The sequence below is a fragment of the Carassius carassius genome, chromosome 3, assembly GCF_963082965.1.
Source record: "Carassius carassius chromosome 3, fCarCar2.1, whole genome shotgun sequence".
NCBI classification, from domain to species: domain Eukaryota; kingdom Metazoa; phylum Chordata; class Actinopteri; order Cypriniformes; family Cyprinidae; genus Carassius; species Carassius carassius.
Window position 1 is genome coordinate 15575302 of NC_081757.1, and position 21812 is coordinate 15597113.

General features: G+C 36.1%; 1 protein-coding gene across 3 annotated transcripts in view; it reads left to right on the forward strand.

Moving 5' to 3' along the window:
• Positions 1-20804, forward strand: part of LOC132121327 (coronin-2B) — a 41778-nt gene extending 20974 nt beyond the window's left edge. Inside the window, exons 1-12 of one of the 3 annotated variants that reach the window (XM_059530647.1) lie at positions 5987-6140; positions 7575-7775; positions 13275-13391; positions 14411-14560; positions 14783-14947; positions 15589-15708; positions 16340-16444; positions 17348-17444; positions 17954-18066; positions 19274-19364; positions 19459-19598; positions 19701-20804. In XM_059530647.1, coding sequence (XP_059386630.1) covers positions 7575-7775; positions 13275-13391; positions 14411-14560; positions 14783-14947; positions 15589-15708; positions 16340-16444; positions 17348-17444; positions 17954-18066; positions 19274-19364; positions 19459-19598; positions 19701-19874 — 1473 coding nt within the window. In that variant the 5' untranslated portion in view covers positions 5987-6140 and the 3' untranslated portion in view covers positions 19875-20804. Of the gene's footprint in view, positions 1-5986; positions 6141-7574; positions 7776-13274; positions 13392-14410; positions 14561-14782; positions 14948-15588; positions 15709-16339; positions 16445-17347; positions 17445-17953; positions 18067-19273; positions 19365-19458; positions 19599-19700 lie in introns of those variants that run through there. The other 2 variants (XM_059530631.1, XM_059530639.1) reach the window with 2 other exon arrangements.
• The last annotated feature ends 1008 nt before the right edge of the window (positions 20805-21812 follow it).

Sequence of the window (21812 nt, forward strand, 5' to 3'; positions counted from 1 at the left end):
GTTTTTCCAGATGTTTTTCAGTGGCAGCAAAAATATGGCAAAAACTTTTGGGTAAAAACTTGTTTACATTTTATCATACTTTTATTTATTGTGGAAAAACTTTAAACAATTTTAAATAAGTATAAAGAATGGCATTGGTTTTGTACATTTAATTTTAAAACGATTTTTTAATTTTAAATTTTAAACGATATTAATAAAAAAAAAAAGTTGTTAAATTATGATGTTTTTTTGTTTTGCTTTGGTACCTTAATTGATACAGAGAACTGTGGATTTTCACTGGTATTGTTACAAAATAGTGAAATTTTGGTACTGTGACAACCCTAGGCAAGAACACGTCTTTTTAGTACAGATTCTGAATATTAAGCAAATAAATATACCATTGTACAGTATAGAATAATTATTAAAAAGTCAAAAGTACAAGTATAATTTTTTTTTCTTTTTTCAACCTTTTTAAGACTGGGTAAATTATGGTTCTTCAAATAAAATAAATAAATAAATAAACAACTAAAGGGATGAATTAATATAAGAATCAATGCTTTTTTTTATCTTATTTCAAGTGATATTAAGGCCCCTATAGTGGGCCCCGGCCTCCTGGATGAGAACAACAGAATTTTATCTTATGCTGGCTTATATTAAAATGCTTAAATAATTTAATGCTTTAATAAATGTTTTAAAATATTAATGTACTTTTTATTTCACTAAAATTATTTAAAAATTTAAATTTTAGTTTTTAATGGTCTTGACTACAATTGACTTCAAAATCATTATATGGTTTGATCCCTTGTAAAATAATGCCCAAAGTGATGACCTAGGTATAGGGTCGCTACTATAATGTAAGGAATAACATAAAAGTTCAGTAATTTCCTCATGTTTGCAATTCCATGGTTTTGATAATTTTACAATTATTCTAAAATGTGGGAAATAAGAATAAAAAAAGAGAAAGTAAGTGACAAAACTTCTGACTGGTAGTGAATGGACATACTCAGAAAAGATACACACTCACAATCAAGCTATAAGTAATATGGAGGCTACAGAGTGTAGGATGGAGAAGGAGGGGGTGTTTACCATTTCTATGGTAGAAAGGATCTTTTATAAGCATAACTGGACCCTAAGAGCAGAGCAAGGCTGTCCTTGACAATGTGTGTTTCTTAGCACTGCATCAGATAACTTCCTCTTTCTTCATTTTCTACTTCTTTATCAAAGTCTGATAACCCTCTCAAGGACATCCTGTCCCTAAGTGTATGAAGTTCATGAACAACAACACACAGTTTATATCCCCATATAAACCCTTTAATAAAAAGGAAAAATCTAATGTAAAAAAAAGAAGAAAAAAAGAAAGAAAAAAACAACAAAACAGAAAAGGATACCCCGATACACTCAGGATGTCATGATACACTCAATAAATTTCCCAGTGTTCTTAGACAAACATTCTGCTGTTCAACATCATGGCAAAAGAAATCATATTTTACCTGAGTATTAAATGTGAGTTGTTGCTGTCAGAATGCAATGAAAAGACTGTGTGTGTCTGATTCCTGAACAAATTACTCATATGAGCCAATTCTTCATAGTGAATCAAAAATATGCAGCACAGCAAGTGTAGCCTAATTCACAGACAAATTATTTTTATGAGCTGGTTCTTTAAATGAATAGTTCAAACAGATGATTTACTGGTTTACCTGGACTATAATTGGCAGTACTGTAATGTGCCACCTAATCTAAAACAAGGCTGATTTGTCATAATTGTTCTCCTTTCATACAGTTAGGCCTTTTACAATGAGAGACGTGTTTCAGTATGTTATAGATCACGTACAGTGTGTGGAATTTTCAGTTGTTACAGCTGCTTCTGCACTGTCTGATGAAGCAAAAACTACAGCAAAGCAGACAGTAACAATAACAATAACAATAACAAACAAAGGAGGGCACCCCAGTACACCCTCCAGTACAGTAGTAATGAGGGTCTATATCCCATCTGTGAGCCTTTTTCTTCCCTCCCCTCCCTCTTCACTGAGAATTGAAGGGATTTAAATGCCCTACAGCTCTGACTAAATTATTCTGTTCTGGAACAGAATTTATACATGTGTTGGTTTTCCTCAAGGTATTGGCATTGCTTAATAACACACAGTAAACTTATGGCTTAGGATGATTTAATTAATGTGTCTATGCATGGATGCAGTGAAAGTGCATTGAAAACAAACAATAAACATACAGTACATTATCATTTGCCATATATCGGGGAAATCTCATTATATATTTGAGTAAGAGCTGAATATTCTATAGCGAGTTTCTCAAAGTTCAGGGCTGGCAGACTTTGGACAGTTTTAAGAACAAGATTTATCGAAGCCTATGCTATAAAATCTCTCTAAAGTCACCAACATTCACTCTGATTTCTCTGTGTGTGAAAGGACAGCATGCAACTTGACCTGGCTCTCTTTCAGCTGTATTTCATTCACAGCTGGTGCCAAAGCTGCCAAAACAGGCAGTGGGTCTTCAAGCTCAGTGTTATTATCTCCCACAGAGACAGAATGGCATCAAAACTCACTCATGCTACTCAGAAGCAGGAGCGGGAGGTTAGCTGCTCTAATGCCCCACAAAGACTGGCTTCCTGGCATAGAGAGGGGCTGAAGCTGTGCCCCTCCAGAGGCCTTTCATCAGTTTTTGTGTCCAATTTTAAAGACAGAAGAAGCTTGCTTCCTGACTTGGAAGCTGTTGGAATATCAGTTTCTTTGAATAATTCTTTACATGAATTAGGCAGAATTGGGTTGGGGAGATCTAATAGGCTTATGTATTGGAGTGATGAATGGGACAGAGTGCACTGACAAATCTGAAAAATGGATGATAACAACCTATGGTTGGTCTTACATTTTGTTTAATCAGTCCAACAAAAAACGACAAATAAATATAGTAAAGTGAAGATATTAAGCATGGTAGAAAGAAAACCAAAGACACAGCAGCAGAAGAAACTGCAGGCAAGATGTGAAAAAGTCGATAAAGTGTGAAGTCTCAGGAGTCTCTCTGTCCTGCAGCAAAAAGAGCATGTCCATGAAAAACACACATAAACCAAATAATTTTCTCCCATATAGTCTGCTAAATTTGTAGTGGTACCATCCTACACCAAATGATACATACTTCATCAGTCTTGTGCAGCCATACTTTTGACTAACACAAAACCTGGCCCAGACTGAAATTTGTTTTGGTAAAGAACCACCCAGGAAAAAAACTACATTTGGCTTACAATTAAATTATCATTTATTTTATATATTTTATTATTTATTGTTTATTTCTTTATGTATCATTTACGGGCTAGACTTATCTGAAATAGACAAAATTACAGTAATAGACTGGTATAAAAAAAAAAAAGATGATCTGATCAGAATATCTTCCATTAAAAAATTACATGTATTGATTATTTCACAGACATACTCAAAAAACAAATCTGAACTTTACACTGAGTGCATCACATTAAACACTAAGTACTGTAAATTTCAAAGATTTAAAACCATTAATTACCATTAAAAAAAATAAGTGATCAGCTCTTTCTGAAAAACACTAATTCTATCAGTTCGGTACACTCGCAGAAAAAATACACAGAAATTGTACCTTAAGGGTTACCTTTAGCTTGTCACTATGTATAGTACAGTACTCTCAAAAGGACATCTTTATGCTTTATATACCCCTAAAAATTCCTAATAGTACCTTGAGGTACTATTCCTTACATACTATGATACTTAAATGCTAGTTCTAGGGGTAGATAAGTTACGAGGGTGTCTGTAATGATATAATCTTTCTAATCATCCGGAAGAAGGAGGCAGGAACCAGCGGACAATCAAAGGACATTTTAATAATTCAAAATAAAGACAAAACAGCGCACCAGCCCCTCACGGACGACTGATGCGCACAAAATCAAAATCAAAACACAACTAAAAGCCCAGGCCTGGTCCTCTCTCGTCCTTCACTGTCGTCGCTCCAGTTGTACATCCTTCCATCTCCTCTGTGGGACTCAAGACCGGTGGTGGGTCGCAGGTGTAGCGGATTTCCCAATCACTCCACCGGCCTCACTCGTGTTCCCACATCCCTCGGCCCCGCCCCACTCGTCACAGTGTCCTTTTAAAGGTACTGCTGCTACTGTGATAAGCTGTTGTACCCCTAAACTTTTTCAGGATGAAAAATTTAATCAAAATGTACTCTTACTCCCAGAAGACACGTAGCACCAGCCAATGAAATTAACATGGGCAATTTCAGCCAACACTGCCATTTTTGTGGGCAATGTGCATCAGACGGTCATTAAACAAGCTGTGGGCGATCACTAGGTGCCAAGGCCCACCCATGAGGCCGTGTCAAACATGTCAAACAACCAATCACAGTTAATTTTGTTCATCTTCACGTTTTGAGGCATGGAAATGTGGCCACAATAACAGACCGGTGTGTAAAACTCTCAGACATATTTAAAAAATATTATACAGCAAACTTTAAATATTTTACATACTTTTGAAAATCCAGCGTTTTGTTGATCCTGATAAGCGCTCTTCGTCACAGTTCTAAACACGACGTCTTTCTTCTTTCGTTAGTGGATTTGGCGTGATGCATCTTCCTGTCAAATTCAACCAATCCGATGAGGACTTCGACACTCCTGAAGTGTTTCCACTTTTGTGTCCCATATGCATCAGATGTTTAGACAACGGTCCGTGGGCATGACGTCTGAGGCTGAGACTACAACAGACCAGACACATGATGAACACAGAGCAGAGTTAAAGGGAAGACCAAGGAGAGAGTGCTGTCTCACTAAAGTATAATAAATCCTTTCTGTCTGCATAGAGGTTGTCAAGAGCTAGCCAAATAATATCCCATTTAATCATTCAACATAATTAGAGAGAGAGAGACATTAATTTTAACATAGGTCTGAGAAGAACACTCCTGAAGATGTCCAATGTCTTATTAGCATTCTCGTGTTTATTTCTAAAAATATCACACAGCCTAATTATAATATATTACTTATGTCCGAGAAGTTGTAAATCGACCAACCACAGAAAAACAAACCAGGCTCTCATATCTTCCACATTTAGGGTCAATGTAGGACATCCCACCAAAACAAAATGCATATAAAATGCATTTACTTTGTTTAACATAACATAAATATGACTAGTTGGTAAAACGTGGTGAACGTGACCACACAATCAACGTTTAATGAATTTATTTGAAGATTTCACAGACTACAACTACTGAAACAAAAAAATGTTTACATCCTACTTATCGAACTGTATAGCAATGGAACAATAAAGAGTTACACCTACAAGCAATGGAGAATTAAATGAAGAAAATATGCACTACTTTTTAAGGAGTGTTTTTTCCCTTTGGAAGAAATTATATTTTTATTCAGTAAGAATGCATTACATTGTGTTCTTTTGAATTGAAAGGAAAAAAAAATATCACAGATTCCACAAAAATACTACACAGCACAAGTGTTTTAAACACTGATGATAATAGGCAAAGTAACTTGAGCATTTCTGAAAATCATTCTATTTCTGAAGGAATTTTCAGTTTTGCCATTCCAGGAAGAAATTACATTTTAATTAAAATAGGAAACTGGTATAATTAAAACTGGAATAATATTTTATAGTATTACTGTTTTACTGTAGTTTTCATCAAATAATTGGCCAGCATAAGATACTTTTGAAAAAAATTAACCCTTATCGACCCAAAGCTTGGACTATAGTGTAAACATGATATTTTACTGATGCTGGCCACGATGCACACATCTGATGTAGCTTCAACATACTAATGAAACTTCTAATTGTGTCATGTACTGTATGCAACTATATGCAACGTGTATATGGGGAGTAACTGTGTGTGTGTGTGTGTGTGTGTGTGTATGTTGCAGGCAGAGAGAAAGATATTCAACCTCTAGCAATTACAGTAGCTGATGTAGGGCTTGGCCGGGGAAGAGGGAGGGAATGAAGTAGCAAGGGAGGGACGAAACGAGGCTGTGGGAGGAGAACGCTTGGAGGAAAAAGGAGAAGAGAGAAACAGATGCAAGTAACTCAGGCCGGCAAACTAGATGCACGCAGGAAGCCGAAGAAGATACAGGCTCTTTTTGTAGATGACTGCAGAATTCAGAGGGTGGTGAGCTCAAAACCAAAGGAAAGGTAGGAAATTAGCCAGAATAATTTGGAGTCAGACATTGAGGTGAAACTAATAATAAATAATGTATATTATTCTCATATATTGAATAAGAAAATATATTTTGTGGATTGATATACAGAAATCCTGTAATACAGACAAACAGTACACAGATAGAGAGTGGTCAGCTGGTCTTTTAGAGAAGTGAGTGAGTGAGTGTGTATGTACGTGCAGTATTAAATGAATAATTGTTCTTGTATGCAAATCTCAAAGGCACAGCTCTCTATAGCTGAAGGCCTCTCTCTGGTTGATTCGGTTATGCTTAAACAGACAGGACAACATGCACACAAACTGCTGAATGCTTTAGGACTGCTGTAAAAAATCAAGCTGTATGATAGCTGAAAACATACGTGGAATTTAAAAAAGAAAGTTGAGGAAGGTCCCAGAGAGATGTAGCTAATTTCAAGCCTCACTTCTAACAGAAACATGATTAGCCAAACCATTTAACTATTCTAATAATACTATTCCCAATTAATCATAAGATTTGTTATAAATAAACTAAAGACTAAGGGTTGTACATGTTCTCATTATACAAAAGCAGAAGGACAATGCTGAATTCTCAATGCTGTCTTTAGTAACGAGTGATGTCAATCTCTCATAAAGATTCAGATCAGACACTGGTGATTTAACACTTCCTGTCCTCCTTGTGGCCACTATCTTTTCGAATCGCAGTTCATTTTAGTTTGAATGGCACAGTCTCATTCATTAGAGCCTAAATTGTTCCTTGTGCATTCCTCTAGGCAAAACTACAAACAGTGGTTTGAGTTGTGAGTGAAATTTTTACAAGCATCCACCAACCGCTTCCTGTTTGAGTGCCGGAGTCTTCTAAAGGGTTTCATGGAATGGAAAATGGAGCCAAATCAGCACGAACGGCTCCAATATCTGTATTTTACCTATCATATTTATGGTGTCACCATACATTTTAATTGTTATATATCTATTGACATAGTCTGTATCTGAGTTTGCTTAAAGTCCTAAGACCCCAAGTGATGTTGGGATCTGGGTGATGGTGGTGTCTTGTTAACTTTAGTGTCTTTCCCCCCTTTTAGGGGTTTTCATTTTTTTGCTCAATGCAAAAAACACAAGTTTACCACTAGTATCATACCAAAACATTTATCTTGTACATCTTGTGTTGAGCTGTATATTTAAAAATAATAGCCTATCTGTTTTTTTTTTGTTGTTGTTTAAAAAATCACACCCAATACTGTTAAAGACTGGGAAAAATCCATAATGTCAAGATTTTCTATTTTTTTATTATTATTTTTTTTTTAATCTACATAGGTTTGTCCATCTGCCCACGTCACAATTAAACAATTAAATTACATTAAAAGCTAAAAAAAAAAAAAAAAAAAACCTGAACACTACTAATCTCGTTTGTTGTCTTCGCATGTGTTTTGCAGATGTCATGGCGGCCGACCTACCGGAGCTCCAAGTTTCGAAACGTCTATGGCAAAGTGGCCAACCGAGAGCACTGCTTCGAGGGCATCCCGATCACGAAGAACGTCCATGACAACCACTTCTGCGCGGTCAACGCCAAGTTCCTCGCCATAGTAACGGAGAGCGCGGGAGGAGGATCTTTCGTCGTTATCCCGGTCACTCAGGTAACGTTAACGTTAGGGGCTAATACTAGTTGTTTTATGGCTTACACTAAATTCATGACCTCCATGTAAGGCGTCAAACTAGCACAAACAGCTGCATGAATGGTGCGAACCTTTCAATAGCATTATTTTAAGCATTTAGAAATTAGCTGAAGGGGTGAAATGCCACTCATTAACGCCACCATCCAATATATAGGCAAATTTATTTATGTAACGTTAGGCCTTTGGATTTTTACAAAGTATGCCACAAATGGAGATCTTGTCAGTTTTGTCCATGAGGACAAATTTGCCCCAAAGCACGACTAACTAAACGGAATAACTACACAGTTTTAGTGTGTGTAATACATATGAATTAAAATTCATGTTTTAAATGAAAAAAAAATTCATTCATCATATTAAAGTAAATAATAAAAATAAAATCATGTTTTAGTAATCAGTGTTACAATCTACCCCAGTGCTCTTTGTGTTTGACTTTAATTTGTAGCAGACAGGTATCGGAATATTTAATTAAAGTTTGAGACATAAAGGACAAAAAAGGGCATTGGAGCATTACAACACTTGAGCAAATATCTCTATATACAATATGATATATATATATATATATATATATATATATATATATATATATATATATATATAAAGTGTGGCAGGCAGTGATCTCGCCTGCATGCTGTAGTAGGAAATGTGCATCTTAAGGTGAACTGCGATTGAACCTTGATGCATGAACCAGTGTGTGTGTCAATGGTCTTTGAACGGAAGACCAAACACAAGAATTTCTATTTGACTGCAAATATGCATAAAATCTGTCTAAAACAAAGAAATACTACGGAGGAGGGATAATGGATGCTTTGCACAAATTCACATGTACATTAATTGGTAGAGAGAACATGAGCAGTGGTTACTGAACAGTGGAAAAACATAGCTGAGTCATCCCACACCCTGTTCTTATAAATGCACATGTGGTGCACACAAACCCACAGGCCTCTGTCTCTCGCAATCTCTTTCTGTTGAACACTTTAGTTGGCTCCGATTTGGAATAATATGCATTTTCTTTGCAAGGTTTGGATTCCCTTTGCACCAATACACAGTAATTTCATGATAACCCACATTGAAAAGATCTCTTTCGACACGATTACATCCGGAGAGCACAATAAAGTCAAATGGATGAGCAGAATGTTGTGTTATTACTATTGTCCTGTTCACAGTTGTATAGTTAATAAATGTTTGTTTTTGCATCTTTTAAGAGCAAGTTGCTATTTCCATCAACCTCTGAGTCTGAACCACGAAGTCCCTCACCCAGTGGCTTCATATGTTATAAATTGAATCTTTCTGTCTCCCTTTTCACAGACAGAGCACAAGTCTGACTATTGAGCAGAGAGCAGATACTTTTCCTTTGATCTCTGGCTTTAATGCTGTAAAATGGAGAAGCACTGGAAGCTGTAAACTCCTGGTCACTGACACTGATATAACAGTATTGTGAACTAATCGATGTGGACAAGCAATGTGCTCTGGCTGGAACAGCTTTATTTGTCTGCTTCATAAGAAAAGATAGAAGACCGGGGTTCTGCAGGTTAAAGTGATAGTTTATCCAAAAATTAATATTATGTCATGATTTACTCACCCTCACACCCTCATGTTGTTTCAAACCTCTATGACTTTATTTGTTCTTTTCAAAAGATATTTTAAAGTATGTTGGTAACCAAACAGTCACCATTGACCTCTATTGTATGGCAAAAATAAAATCAATTGACACGACAATGAGATTTTGGCGCACAGCTTCTGATGTCCCATTCTTCTCTTCAGTCATCTCCGCTCTTTATTTTGTCTATTCTTCTGTCCCTCCTCTTGAGCACATCCGGTCATGCTACACTGCCCATGGGGCCTGCAGACACTTGGTCATGGTCTCAGCCAACTTGGATAAACTATCAATAGCACTTTTGTGATGAACATTCAGAGTCACCCAGTTACTGTGTGATTTAGAAGGCCAGCTTTGTGCCCTTAATGTGCTCATTCCACAGTGTTCGTGACTCCAACTGGGCTCCCAGGCCTTGGAAAAGAGCTCAGTCCCTCTGACTTCCGTGTATGTGTTTCTTTGGACACCACGTGGAGCTGTTTTTTTCCCAGCTTCTTCTCCCTTGTGTCTCTGTGTAGCATTGACAGCTCCCTGCAAAGTTTGCATACTTACTGTAATACTGAGAAATTCTCACTGAAATCTGCCATAGAGATTATAGAAATCACTGTGAATCTATTTAACACTGACAATAGTTCAGCATTTGTTGCATTATATACTGTATGTAACCAATATAAAAAAAAATTGTGTGTATGTAGCTTATTAAATCTCTCTAATGTGTTTATTCAATCCAAGACATTAGTCTATTTTACAGAGACAACTGTCCGATTAAGAATAAACAATTCGTATAGTAAAATCCAGACACATGGGAGCAATATAGTGGCAGAACATTGGCTTTTCAAATGGAATTCCTCATATGACAAAGGAGCTTCAGTTGTGGAATGGAAACTGCATTCAGAAACCATGATGAGATGGCCCAGGGAAAGAGAGAGAGAGAAAAAAAGAGCGTGAATAGAAGACTGTGGTATTCACGATGATGTCATTATTAACTGTTTAACCATTTGAAAAAATGAAACCGTTCCTTTCCTTGACTTGCTAAGCGGCTGTTGACAGGAACGTCTGTGAATGATAATGTGTGACGTGGTGCTGTAATGGTTGGGATGATATCAGAATTCTTAAAATAATGCAGGCTCAAGCAGTCAGGCATACAGTTACACACATATGCATACATATATAAAAGGGAGTTGGGCCATCTGGCAACACTGATAGGAAACTGCCAACCAGTTCAGACTACTTTAACATGACCAAAGGTGCTTTTACTAGACCCACACCCCTTTTATAATGCCCCAGTTAGCATACAGTAAGCTCAGAAAACTGAAATGCCCTTTGTTTAGAATGTTGTTCCAAAACCATGGAAAATGTTGAACTTAGAAGAATGCAGGATCATTTTGAAAAAGGCTTTAGAAGAGCCAGCCATGTTCTGATGAGTGTAAAACTCCATAATTTATTAAGAGGGGGTTCACCCCAAAATGAAAATCATGTTTTTGTTTTCTTTGTGTACACAGAGTATTCTCGTCCCTTAATTAAATTAAGTTAAACCAATGTCACATAGACTATTTTAACAATGTCCTTACTACCTTTCTGGTCCTTGAACGTTTCAATTGCGTTGCTGTCTATGCAGGGTCAGAAAGCTCTCAGATTTCACCAAAAATATCTTAATTTGTGTTCTGGAGATGAACAAAGGTCTTACAGGTTTGGAACGACGTGGGTGAGTAATTAATTAATAATAATTAACTGATTTTCATTTTGGGGTGAGCTATCACTTTGGCAAAAAATTACCATTTTGTTATATGCTATATCATTTTGCATATGCAGACTGTGCATGCAAGCTATCTTATGTTCCTCTGTGATAAAAATGTCATAAAGTAAATCTTATGTTTATACTTTTACATGAGAGGAAACAATATTTGCAACATTTAACATTTAGAAAAATGTTGTTTCTCTAACCTCTAAGCCCCAAAACATGCATTCAGAAATCTGTTTAGTGTGAGGACTCATAAATACAATTGCATCATAATTGAACCTGAACTTCTATAAACCTGTATACAACAGACACTGATACAGCATACTCTATGGAACGTCCCATACTGATGCTATATTGACTTTTATATATAGATGTAGATATCCATGTGACACTAATTGAAGTATGGCTCAGCAATGGCTAAGCCATAGAATGTCTCTACTATTGAAAGTAAAATTTGTCCTTTAAGAAAACACTTTTTTTTTTTTACAAGAATGTGCTATCAGAGTTATGGCAGTCTAGACTGTAGGCACATCCACTGACATCATAATTAGTGTAATCACATGGCTGTTCCTCACGCATCATTGTGCTGCTCACAATAGAGGGTGTGGCTAAATATATTATCTGCTTTTGTCTCTGACTGTAAGATCTCAGACAGCGACTACTCAGCCTGATCTGCAGCCAACACATCTGTGTCAACAACCATCCGCTGCCAACATACTCCTACACATAAATCTGTAACTATTTTGCACAAAGAATAACAATAAACAAGAATACAAAATGAAGTGTTTAGAGAGAGGCAGCCAAGAAACAAAGAGAAAGCTAGGTGTAAAAAGCAAACCTTTCAACTCCTTTCAACACTTTATCCTGTGAATATTTGAAAATGTCCCTCAGAGAAAATCATTATCAGGGTTTTACATTAGTTGTCATGATGTTTCACCAAAATATTGGCAAATACAATTAAAAGGTCATTAAAACTGTCATATTGTACCTTTAGTTTAGTTATTATTAGCAACTAAAAATGTTAATAGTTTTAGTAAAATCATAATTTAAAGTCGCTTTATATTTTTAATGAATTTTTGTATTTTATTTTAATTTCATTATTCATTAATTTGTTATTATTGCTTCATTAAATTTTGTATTATTATTATTATTTATTTATTTAATTATTGCATTGCTTTTAACAATGCCCTGTTTGTACAAGCTGTTTTGGTTATAATAGGTTATAATACCAAATGAGCATTTTGATTTGAATTGTTTATACCAAAAAGAGGAGGATCATTCTAACAGTTATATATAGCCTTGGAAAACACTTGGACAAACCCAGCAATCCTCAAACATATGCCAATATTTGAACCAGTGTGAGTGCTATGGCCAACAGAAGTAAAAGCTTTGACATTTTACAATTGGTTGTATTTTCTGTGTTCTTTTTTGAGTTTTGATCTCCTGTGGGAAATCAAGGACAAATTCTATTAAATGAACACCCCTCGAGCAATTGCAGTGCTAATTTAATGCAATAATCTAACACAGAGCAGATCACAGACATGATTTGCATCATGCTAATCTAGGAGAATAGCACAGACATGGAATCAGAGAAAATGTGTGACAGCCAGGAGTTCATTGCTATAATGTATGCCTCCAACAACTATCAATAATTTCTTCAACAATGACTTCTCTGATATTAGAGCGCCAGCAGTACTATCTCTCTGCATTGTGTTGAAGGCCTGACCTATAGATGAAGAGTCTTTCATAAGCAGCCCACTCAGGGTGCTATCATGCATGACCTGAACTACAAATCCCACAGGACATCAGAAGGAGGTCAATGGACTAAAGTGACATCAAACATTTATGACATCATGACTAATGATCGGTCTACAACTCACTGTATGACTGTAGTTATGTAGCGCCACACAATGGATGTTTGTGTGTATTGCAATGAAGCTGCATTTGTCGGGTGTGATATTGGTAAACTGTATGAACCTATATAAGACAGCTCATAAAAATGTGAATTTTTTTCAGCTATCCTTATATATGTTATTCTTGTTATGTTTGTCCATACATTCTTTTGTTTGTATTCTTAGTTCCATTCGGGGGTAAAACATCAGTTCAGTAACCTGTACTTCTCCTGCAGTTTGGCCGTATTGACCCTCACTATCCAAAGGTCTGCGGTCACCAGGGCAATGTGCTGGACATCAAATGGAATCCTTTCCATGACAACATAATCGCTTCTTGTTCAGAGGACTCTTCTGTGAGTGAACTTCAAAAGCAGCACAATATAGTCAAATTAGTCAGCCTCATTTAAATGAACTGTTGAACGCTTTCAGTGCAATGATAACCTGTTTCAACTGTTTTTGTTTTCTTAAATGGAAAATCAGCATTTACTTTTACATTTACAGCATTTACACCTTATTAATTAAACCTAAACCAGTACACCTCAGGGATTTATATGTATAAGAAATGGCAAAAACATTTAAAGGTTCATTTTCATGTGTGTACTGTTGTTTTACATAAATCATATTAAATAACTGTGCAAATAAGAAAAAAATTAATGAATAAAGAAAAAAATTACATTAATTTAAACACACACAATCAGAATGATACACAAAATGTCTTGCTCAAAATCACAATAGGGATAGAGCAGGTGAAAACATATGATGATGATGATTAGATGGCTCTCAGGAATACTTGATCGCTATAACGCTTCAGCATGTTATATGTGACCACAAAACCAGTTATGGGGGTCAAACTGAGACATACATAATCTGAAATTAAATAAGCTTTCCATTGATGTACTGTATGGTTTATTAGGATAGGACAATATTTGGCTGAGATATATAACTATTTGAAAATCTGGAATCTGAGGGTGCAAATAAATTTAAATATTGAGAAAATCGTCTTTAAAGTTGTCCAAATGAAGTTCTTAGCAATGCATATTACTAATCAAAATTTAAGTTTTGATGTATTTACAGTAGGAAATTTATCAAATATATTCATGGAACAAGATCTTTACTTAATATCCTAATGGTTTTTGGCATAAAAGAAAAATACAATGTATTGTTGGCTATTGCTACAAATATACCTGGGCGACTTGAGACTGGTTTTGCGGTCCAGTGTCACATGTTGTATTTGTCATTTGAGATAATTTAAACCATTTATGAAGTTATTGAGTAATATCTAACCTGAACGTTAGAGTTTAAAACTGACTTCATATATTAATGATGCTGTTGAATCAAAAGTGATATTTGTGTGTGTATGTGAATGTATCAGGTGCGAATATGGGAGGTTCCTGATGGTGGACTGAGGAGGAATTTGACAGAGTCTGTATTAGAACTGTATGGCCACAGCAGGCGTGTGGGGCTCATAGAGTGGCACCCAACCACTAGTGGGATTCTCTTCAGTGCTGGATATGACTACAAGGTAATGACATCTTTTGTAACAGAATTAAGTTTAGTTTTAGTAGCTATAAAATTAAAACATCTTACCAATATTTGATCATTTAAAATAACAGTGTGGACAGTCGGTACTAAAGATTGTATTCTGATTGTCCATAATATGATCATGAGCGTACCACTCACAAATTTAACACTGTCAGAAAGAATGCACTTAAGGTTTGACTATTGTGTTTTTCTCTTTCTGTAGATCCTCATTTGGAATCTTGAGATAGGAGAGCCAGTGAAAATGATTGACTGTCACACAGATGTGATCCTCTGTATGTCATTTAACACAGAGGGCAGCCTGCTGGCCACCAGCTGCAAGGACAAGAAGCTCCGCGTCATCGAGCCCCGCTCAGGCAGAGTGCTGCAGGTGTGGATTGTGTGCATTTAGTCTTACAGTACATGAAACACTCACAACAGATTTCAGTCGTGCTCCTACTTAAAACTTGAACTAACACTTGGTTTAAAAAAATAATAATTCTACACTACTGTTTAAAAGTTTGGCATCAATCATTTGGCAATTTTTTTATACAGATAATTGATCAAAAGTGGTAGTAAAGATTTATAGTGTTACAAAAAATTCACTTTTACTTTTTATTCATCAATGAAACTTAATAAAACAATAATAAAAATACAGCGCAAAATATAATAATATATAATAATTCGAAATAGTTCTTGAGAACCAAATGAGCATATTAGAATGATTTCTGGAATAATGACTACATTACCATCACCAGAATACATTACATTTTAAAATGTTAAAGTAGAAAACAGTTTTTTATATATATATTTTACAATAGTACAGTTTTACATTTAGTTTTATTTTGTATTTTTCAAGTAAATAAATGCAGCCTTAAAAATAGTTTGTTATTGCTTTTTTTATTTATAAAACCATACACAGAAAATAAAAACACTCTTCCATTGATTTAATAATCATAATTTTTCATGAATGATTTTGTAAAAGCACTATTGAGTAAAATTTCACCTTTATTTTTGTTTTATATTGTCAAGCAGGAGGCGAACTTTAAAAACCACAGAGTGAACCGTGTTGTGTTCCTAGGCAACATGAAACGACTCCTAACGACAGGTGTGTCTCGCTGGAACACACGCCAGATTGCTCTCTGGGACCAGGTGAGAAGAACCTGTGCATGTGTGAGAGTCAGCTTTTGACCTGACCAGATATCCCCACAAGGGTAGTTAAACCTGGACTCACCTACATTCTGCGACCAGTCAGTGAACACAAAATATTGTCTTAATTAAAATGTAAATGTTAAAATGGGTCTGCGTGGGTCAGGGCTATGGGTTTGTGTAGTTTTAGGGGTTGCAATAAATCATTAGTTCAGTATAAAGACAAGTAGAGTCAATAAAAAAGACTTCACCATGACAGATAAACAAATGTATGTGTTTTTGTCTGATTAATTCCCAAAACTCATCCAGAAATACACATTGTCCCTGATGTCTGCATTACCCTAAAGATTACCGTGCTGAAAGTCATTATGTTTTTTTCTCAGCATCTTCCCTGTAATTATTGTGTGATAATCACATTCATTGTTCTTTGTAAGTATAGCTAAACAGCTACACTGAACTGCAGTAATGAGGGAATGTGGGTAAAGAAGCTGGTTGCGTTGCTCTTAGTACATTGCCAGGGTTCTGAGAAAGCCATGTGTCGCAAAAAATATTTTGTAAAATGGAAAAATTGTTCTCTGCAAATCTATGTTCAAAGTTATTTGCTCTCATGATACCACACTGTCTCCCTTGACAGGAGGATCTGTCAATGCCAATCATTGAGGAGGAGATTGACGGCCTATCAGGACTGCTTTTCCCTTTCTATGATGCAGACACACATATGCTCTACTTAGCAGGCAAGGTACATGTCCTCAGTATTGTTAAGGATTCGTACATGCTTGTAATGCTTGTACTGTAAATGTGCAAGACATTTAAAAGTTTAGGGTCAGTAAGGTTTTTTTTTTAACGACATAAGAAATGTTTCTTGAGCACCAGTTCAACATATGTGTTCCTGGACCACAAACCAGTCTTAAGTGGCAAGGGTATTTTTGAAGTAATATATCCAAATATCACTTGTATGGGTCAAAATTATCGATTTTTTTCTTTTATGTCAAAAGTCCTTAGGATATTAAGCAAAGATCGTGTTGCATGAAGATATGTTGTACATTTCCTATCATAAATATATCAAAACTTTATTTTTGATTAGTAATATGCATTGCTAAGGGCTTAATTTGGACAACTTTAAAGGCAATTTTCTGAATATTTTTATATTTTTCACCCTCAGATTCCAGATTTTCAAATAGTTGTATCTTGGGTAAATATCATTCTATCCTAACAAACCATACATCAATGGAAAGCTTATTTATTTATTTATTTATTTATTTATGTATGTATGTATGTATGTATGTATGTATGTATGTATGTATGTATGTATGTATGACCCTTATGACTGGTTTTGTGGTCCAGGGTCACATATTAGAATAATGTCTGAAGCATCATGTGACACTGAAGACTGCAGTAATTGCTGCTTAAAATTGCAGAAAAAAAACTCAATATTTCACAGTATTACTGTTAAGCCTCGGTGAGCATAAGAGTCATGTTTCAAAAGCATTAAAACATTTTTTTTTATCCCAATCCCAAACTGCTGAATGGTATATTTAAAAATATATTAGAAATATCAATATTTTGTTTCTGCCATCTCAAATGATCCCCTTATAAAAAAACTGTAATTGTCTCTGTACTGACTAAGGTGGTGTAATTGCAGGGTGATGGGAACATCCGGTACTATGAGATCACCCTGGAGAAACCCTACCTGCAGTATCTCATGGAGTTCAGGTCCCCTGCACCACAGAAAGGGCTCGGTAAAGCTGAATCCACAGCCTCTGATGATCACACTACTCCAGCAATGTCTCTAAAATGGTGTAGGAAACTTTCCAAATTAACCCTAGAATGCAAAACATATTGGATTCAGTGGTTGTCTTCATAGAAAGTATCCTTGTTTTCTTAATTTTCAGTGCAAGGAAATCAAGATTTTTTTTTTTTTGATAATGTTCCCTTTGAAAGCATTCAAAATGTTATTTCTGAGTCTATGATCAAAATATGTAAATGCTAATAGTCTTATGAGGAATATCACAGCATCCCATTTGTTTAATGAACAAAAGTAATTTGACTGTCTTTATGCAGTCTAGGGTTAACCTGGAATTTTGTATAACCTTAGCACTTTTATTTTCTCAGTAGTTTCTCTCTCTTAATAAACCAACTATGTGTTGTTTTATAGTCTCTTCAATATCAAGATAAAACCAAGAATAAGCATGTCAATTACCTGTGCCAACTTCTCATACGTTCCTCTCTCATGTGTGGATTCTGATAGGAGTGATGCCAAAGCATGGGCTGGATGTAGGAGCGTGTGAAGTCTTCAGGTTTTATAAATTGGTGACTCTGAAGGGCCTGATTGAGCCAATCTCTATGATTGTACCTAGAAGGGTGAGCAAAAGCACCATGAAGCTGTTAGTTCACAGTCCACGGTTCCCAATTAAATGAATCATTGAGAGTTACACTGAAGGATGAGAGAAATTTGATCTATAGTTGAGTATCCTGCCAAAATGTCTCTTTTTAAGCAAGCAGCCTGACAGGATGGAGGAATCCATCACCTCTCTGTTGCTGGTGTAACCCCCGCTTCAGTGAGATGAGAGTAGTGAGCCATGTAATAACCTCCATGTGAGACCCAGCATGTCCGTTTTGTGCTCTGTACAGAATAGTTGGCCCATTATCGGAGGGATTTAAAAACAGTGGGAGGGACAGCCTCCTTCACCTCAATAAATCCAGTGGCAGTTCTGTTTCAGTGCAAACGGTCCTGATACCCATCAATCCATATCTATCATTCATGATAGAGGGCGAATCAGCCAACATTTTAAAACGGGTTCAAAAATCAGGATGCAACAAGAGGGTGTTTTGGGATTTGGGAAGAAAAAAAGACATTTACAGATTTGTTTATCAGTATTAATATACAGTGATTTATATTTATATATATACATTTTTTATATTATTTGGTGGGGGAAAAAACACACAGTGAAGGTTTTATGTTTAATATTATAATATATAAATTTGAATTAAATATATATATTTTTAATTTCAGTAAAATGACAAAGCAAACCTATAATTAATATTACTGTAATTCAATTTGGGAAATAACACGTACTACTTGATTTCATTTATTTATCACATAATACATATTCTTTGTACTTTTAACTACATTTATAATTTAGGTAGGAGATCGTCATCGTTGGAGGTTGCAGGCATTAAATATTTTGAAAACCACTAGTTTTACTCATACCCAAAACATTAGTAATTTTGCTTTATTTGTAGCAGAGGCATTGGAATTCATCAAACCCCCATGAACCTGTAAGAATAAGTGCCTTAATACCTGGGATTATTTTCCCTCAGATACTGAGTTACCTTAGTTCTCATCCAAAGTTTCTCACAGTACACTAATTACACATCCTGAAGCATCCCTAAGAAAACAGTGATAATAGTGCTCTTTCTGCGAGCCTCTGGATTCCACGTGTTAGTTTAAACTGAACATTTACCTGCCCAGAGCTTAACACATCAACTAAATCTAATGAAAACTTTTAGTCTAACTGTACAAATAACAGTAAATGAACAGTGAATTGAAACCCCTCTTCCTATGCAGTCAGAGACATATCAGGAGGACATTTATCCCATGACCCCTGGGACAGAACCTGCTCTGTCTGCCGATGAGTGGCTCAGTGGAATCAACCGAGGTAAAGACTTGCAGTTATTTTCAGAATAAAAATATTTGAAAAGAAAGACGGAGGCCCACATGAATCGAATTCATGTCTGTATGTACACATCTAGGTCCGGTGCTCATCTCCTTAAAAGAGGGCTACAACAGACCAAACAAGCTGGTGTTCAAGGCTCCTGTGAAGGAGAAGAAGAGTGGAGTGGTCAATGGGATTGACCTGCTGGAAAACGTGCCTCCCCGTACAGAGAATGAGGTGTTACAGTTATTCTGTTTAGATTTATTATGACTGTTGAGAGGACAATTTATTAGGTGTTTGTATATGTGTGTGTGTAACCCTGTGCGTTTTGCTATGCAGCTCTTGCAGATGTTCTTCAGGCAGCAGGAAGAGCTGCGGCGACTGAAGGACGAACTTACACAGAAGGACATTAAGATTCGACAGCTCGAGCTGGAGCTCAATAACACAAGGAACAGCCCAAATATCAACAACAACAATAACAGCAGCAGCAGCAGCAATGGTAGCAGCATTTGACACTGGATCTGTGCTGTGTCTATTGATTTCCTTAAGTGACACACTATAAGCCCTGAGCGCTGCAGAAACACACAGGCTTCCTTTTGCCTAAAACTCCAATATCCCTCCTCTAAGACCACAGAAGAGCAAGTGCTTGTCTTTATAAAGCAGTGTTTTGCTCTGACCCCAGTGTTGACCCCACAGCTGTTGTGTGCTACATCAACTTTATTGGAGTGATGATTCACTAACCCTGCGAAAACTGTCCCATCACGTGACCTTCAGTCACACTGTCGGTTTACCTACAGTGGATTGATTCTCTCTGTGGATCGGTTTTGGTACAAGCTATTCATTGCATTATCATCTCATAATTGTAGACTAAATTGAATTCATAGGATTATTAATTTCTTTTTTTTCTTTTCTTTTCTTTGCCTCGTTCTACACAGCTTAATAAACTCCATATAGAGAAGAAACGTGTTTTAATAAGGTCAAACAGACGTGCTTCGCCCATCATGCTGTTATCTCATGTAAACACTAGGTCTGTTGCATCATTTTGATATGACCCACAGTGGCGTTTTAATGTAGAAACTCAAAACACCAGAGTGCAGTAATCTTACACAACAGATGATATTTATCCAGCTGACATGCTCCTCAATCTAGAAGGGTTGTAATAGAAGTTGGGGAATTTGTAGCTTCACAATTTAGATCCTTTTCACACTGTGCAATGTGAAATACGTTCAAATCGGTTTATAGAGGCAATTCAAATGGGTTTTAAGGTTAAACTTAAGTGTACATTTAGAAAAATTAAACTCTGCACTAGATGAAAACATTCAAAAATGGTCAAATCCAGTTATGAAATGAATTAGTAATACATGTAGTTCCATAGAAAAAGTAAAGTTCAAAGAGGACGTGAGAAAACATAAGTTCAACAAATTAAATAATGAAAGACAGAAAAAGTTGCATTTTTGATTCAGTAAGTTGAATGAATGGTATAGCTACTTCATTTTAAACATCGACTGTGATTTACTTTTTTTTTAAACTTAACATTTAAATCAACCCTATTTCTGTTTCAAGTGAAATGTCTCATGTTTTCAGGTTTGTAGCTTGTAACCATGGATTTACTGTGTAGCCTACCCTTTCCGTCCTGTAACATTGAAAATATTGACCCTTTTAAACAAATTGCTTCTTAGGTAGGATGTAAGCTCTTATAAATTGCATTGTATTTAGTGTTGAACTTTCAATGTAAACCCTTTCAAATGTTTTATTGCAATGTGGACAAATTCCTTGTGGGCAAACATCTAATACGCCACCTCCACGAAACACTGTAGTCACGCTCTTCAGTGCCCGCTGCTCTCTAAAGGTTACCCTATTAATTATGATTCAAAACATTTATTTTGGAGGGACAAACTGTACCAGCTCGTTGAATGGCACATTTACTCGACCACCTATGAGCTGATGTGTTCAAATGTTATCCGTTTTCAAGTATATATTCAGGTCCTTAAATGAACTAGTGGTTATAAATAACCTCGCTCGACCAGCACGTAAAGGAAAGTGTGAATTGAGCAAGTGAGTGTTTGACATTTTCCTGCTGTCGCTATTTAATGAAAACAATATATAAGCCTCAAGCTTTGTAATATTTTGCTTCATAAAACAATAACACAAACTCCAGCAGCTCTTGCTTCGTTGTTGCATAGTAATAGCGCATTTTGAGGAGAAAGTGCATTTGAGGTATTTTGACATTAGGTGGCGGTAAAGCCCCAGTCTTGCTCACCTCAGCACATAGGCCTTCACTTGCCATGAAACGGACTACACGGCATCCTCTTAACATGTAACAACGGGTAATAATAACACTGGGCATAGCTAAAAGGGTCAAAAAAAGTGAGGAACAGGTTAAGTAGCCAGTAGCTACATTCCAGTTCGCGTGCCTTATAACTGCATCATTTTAGACGATGAGGTGAAGGG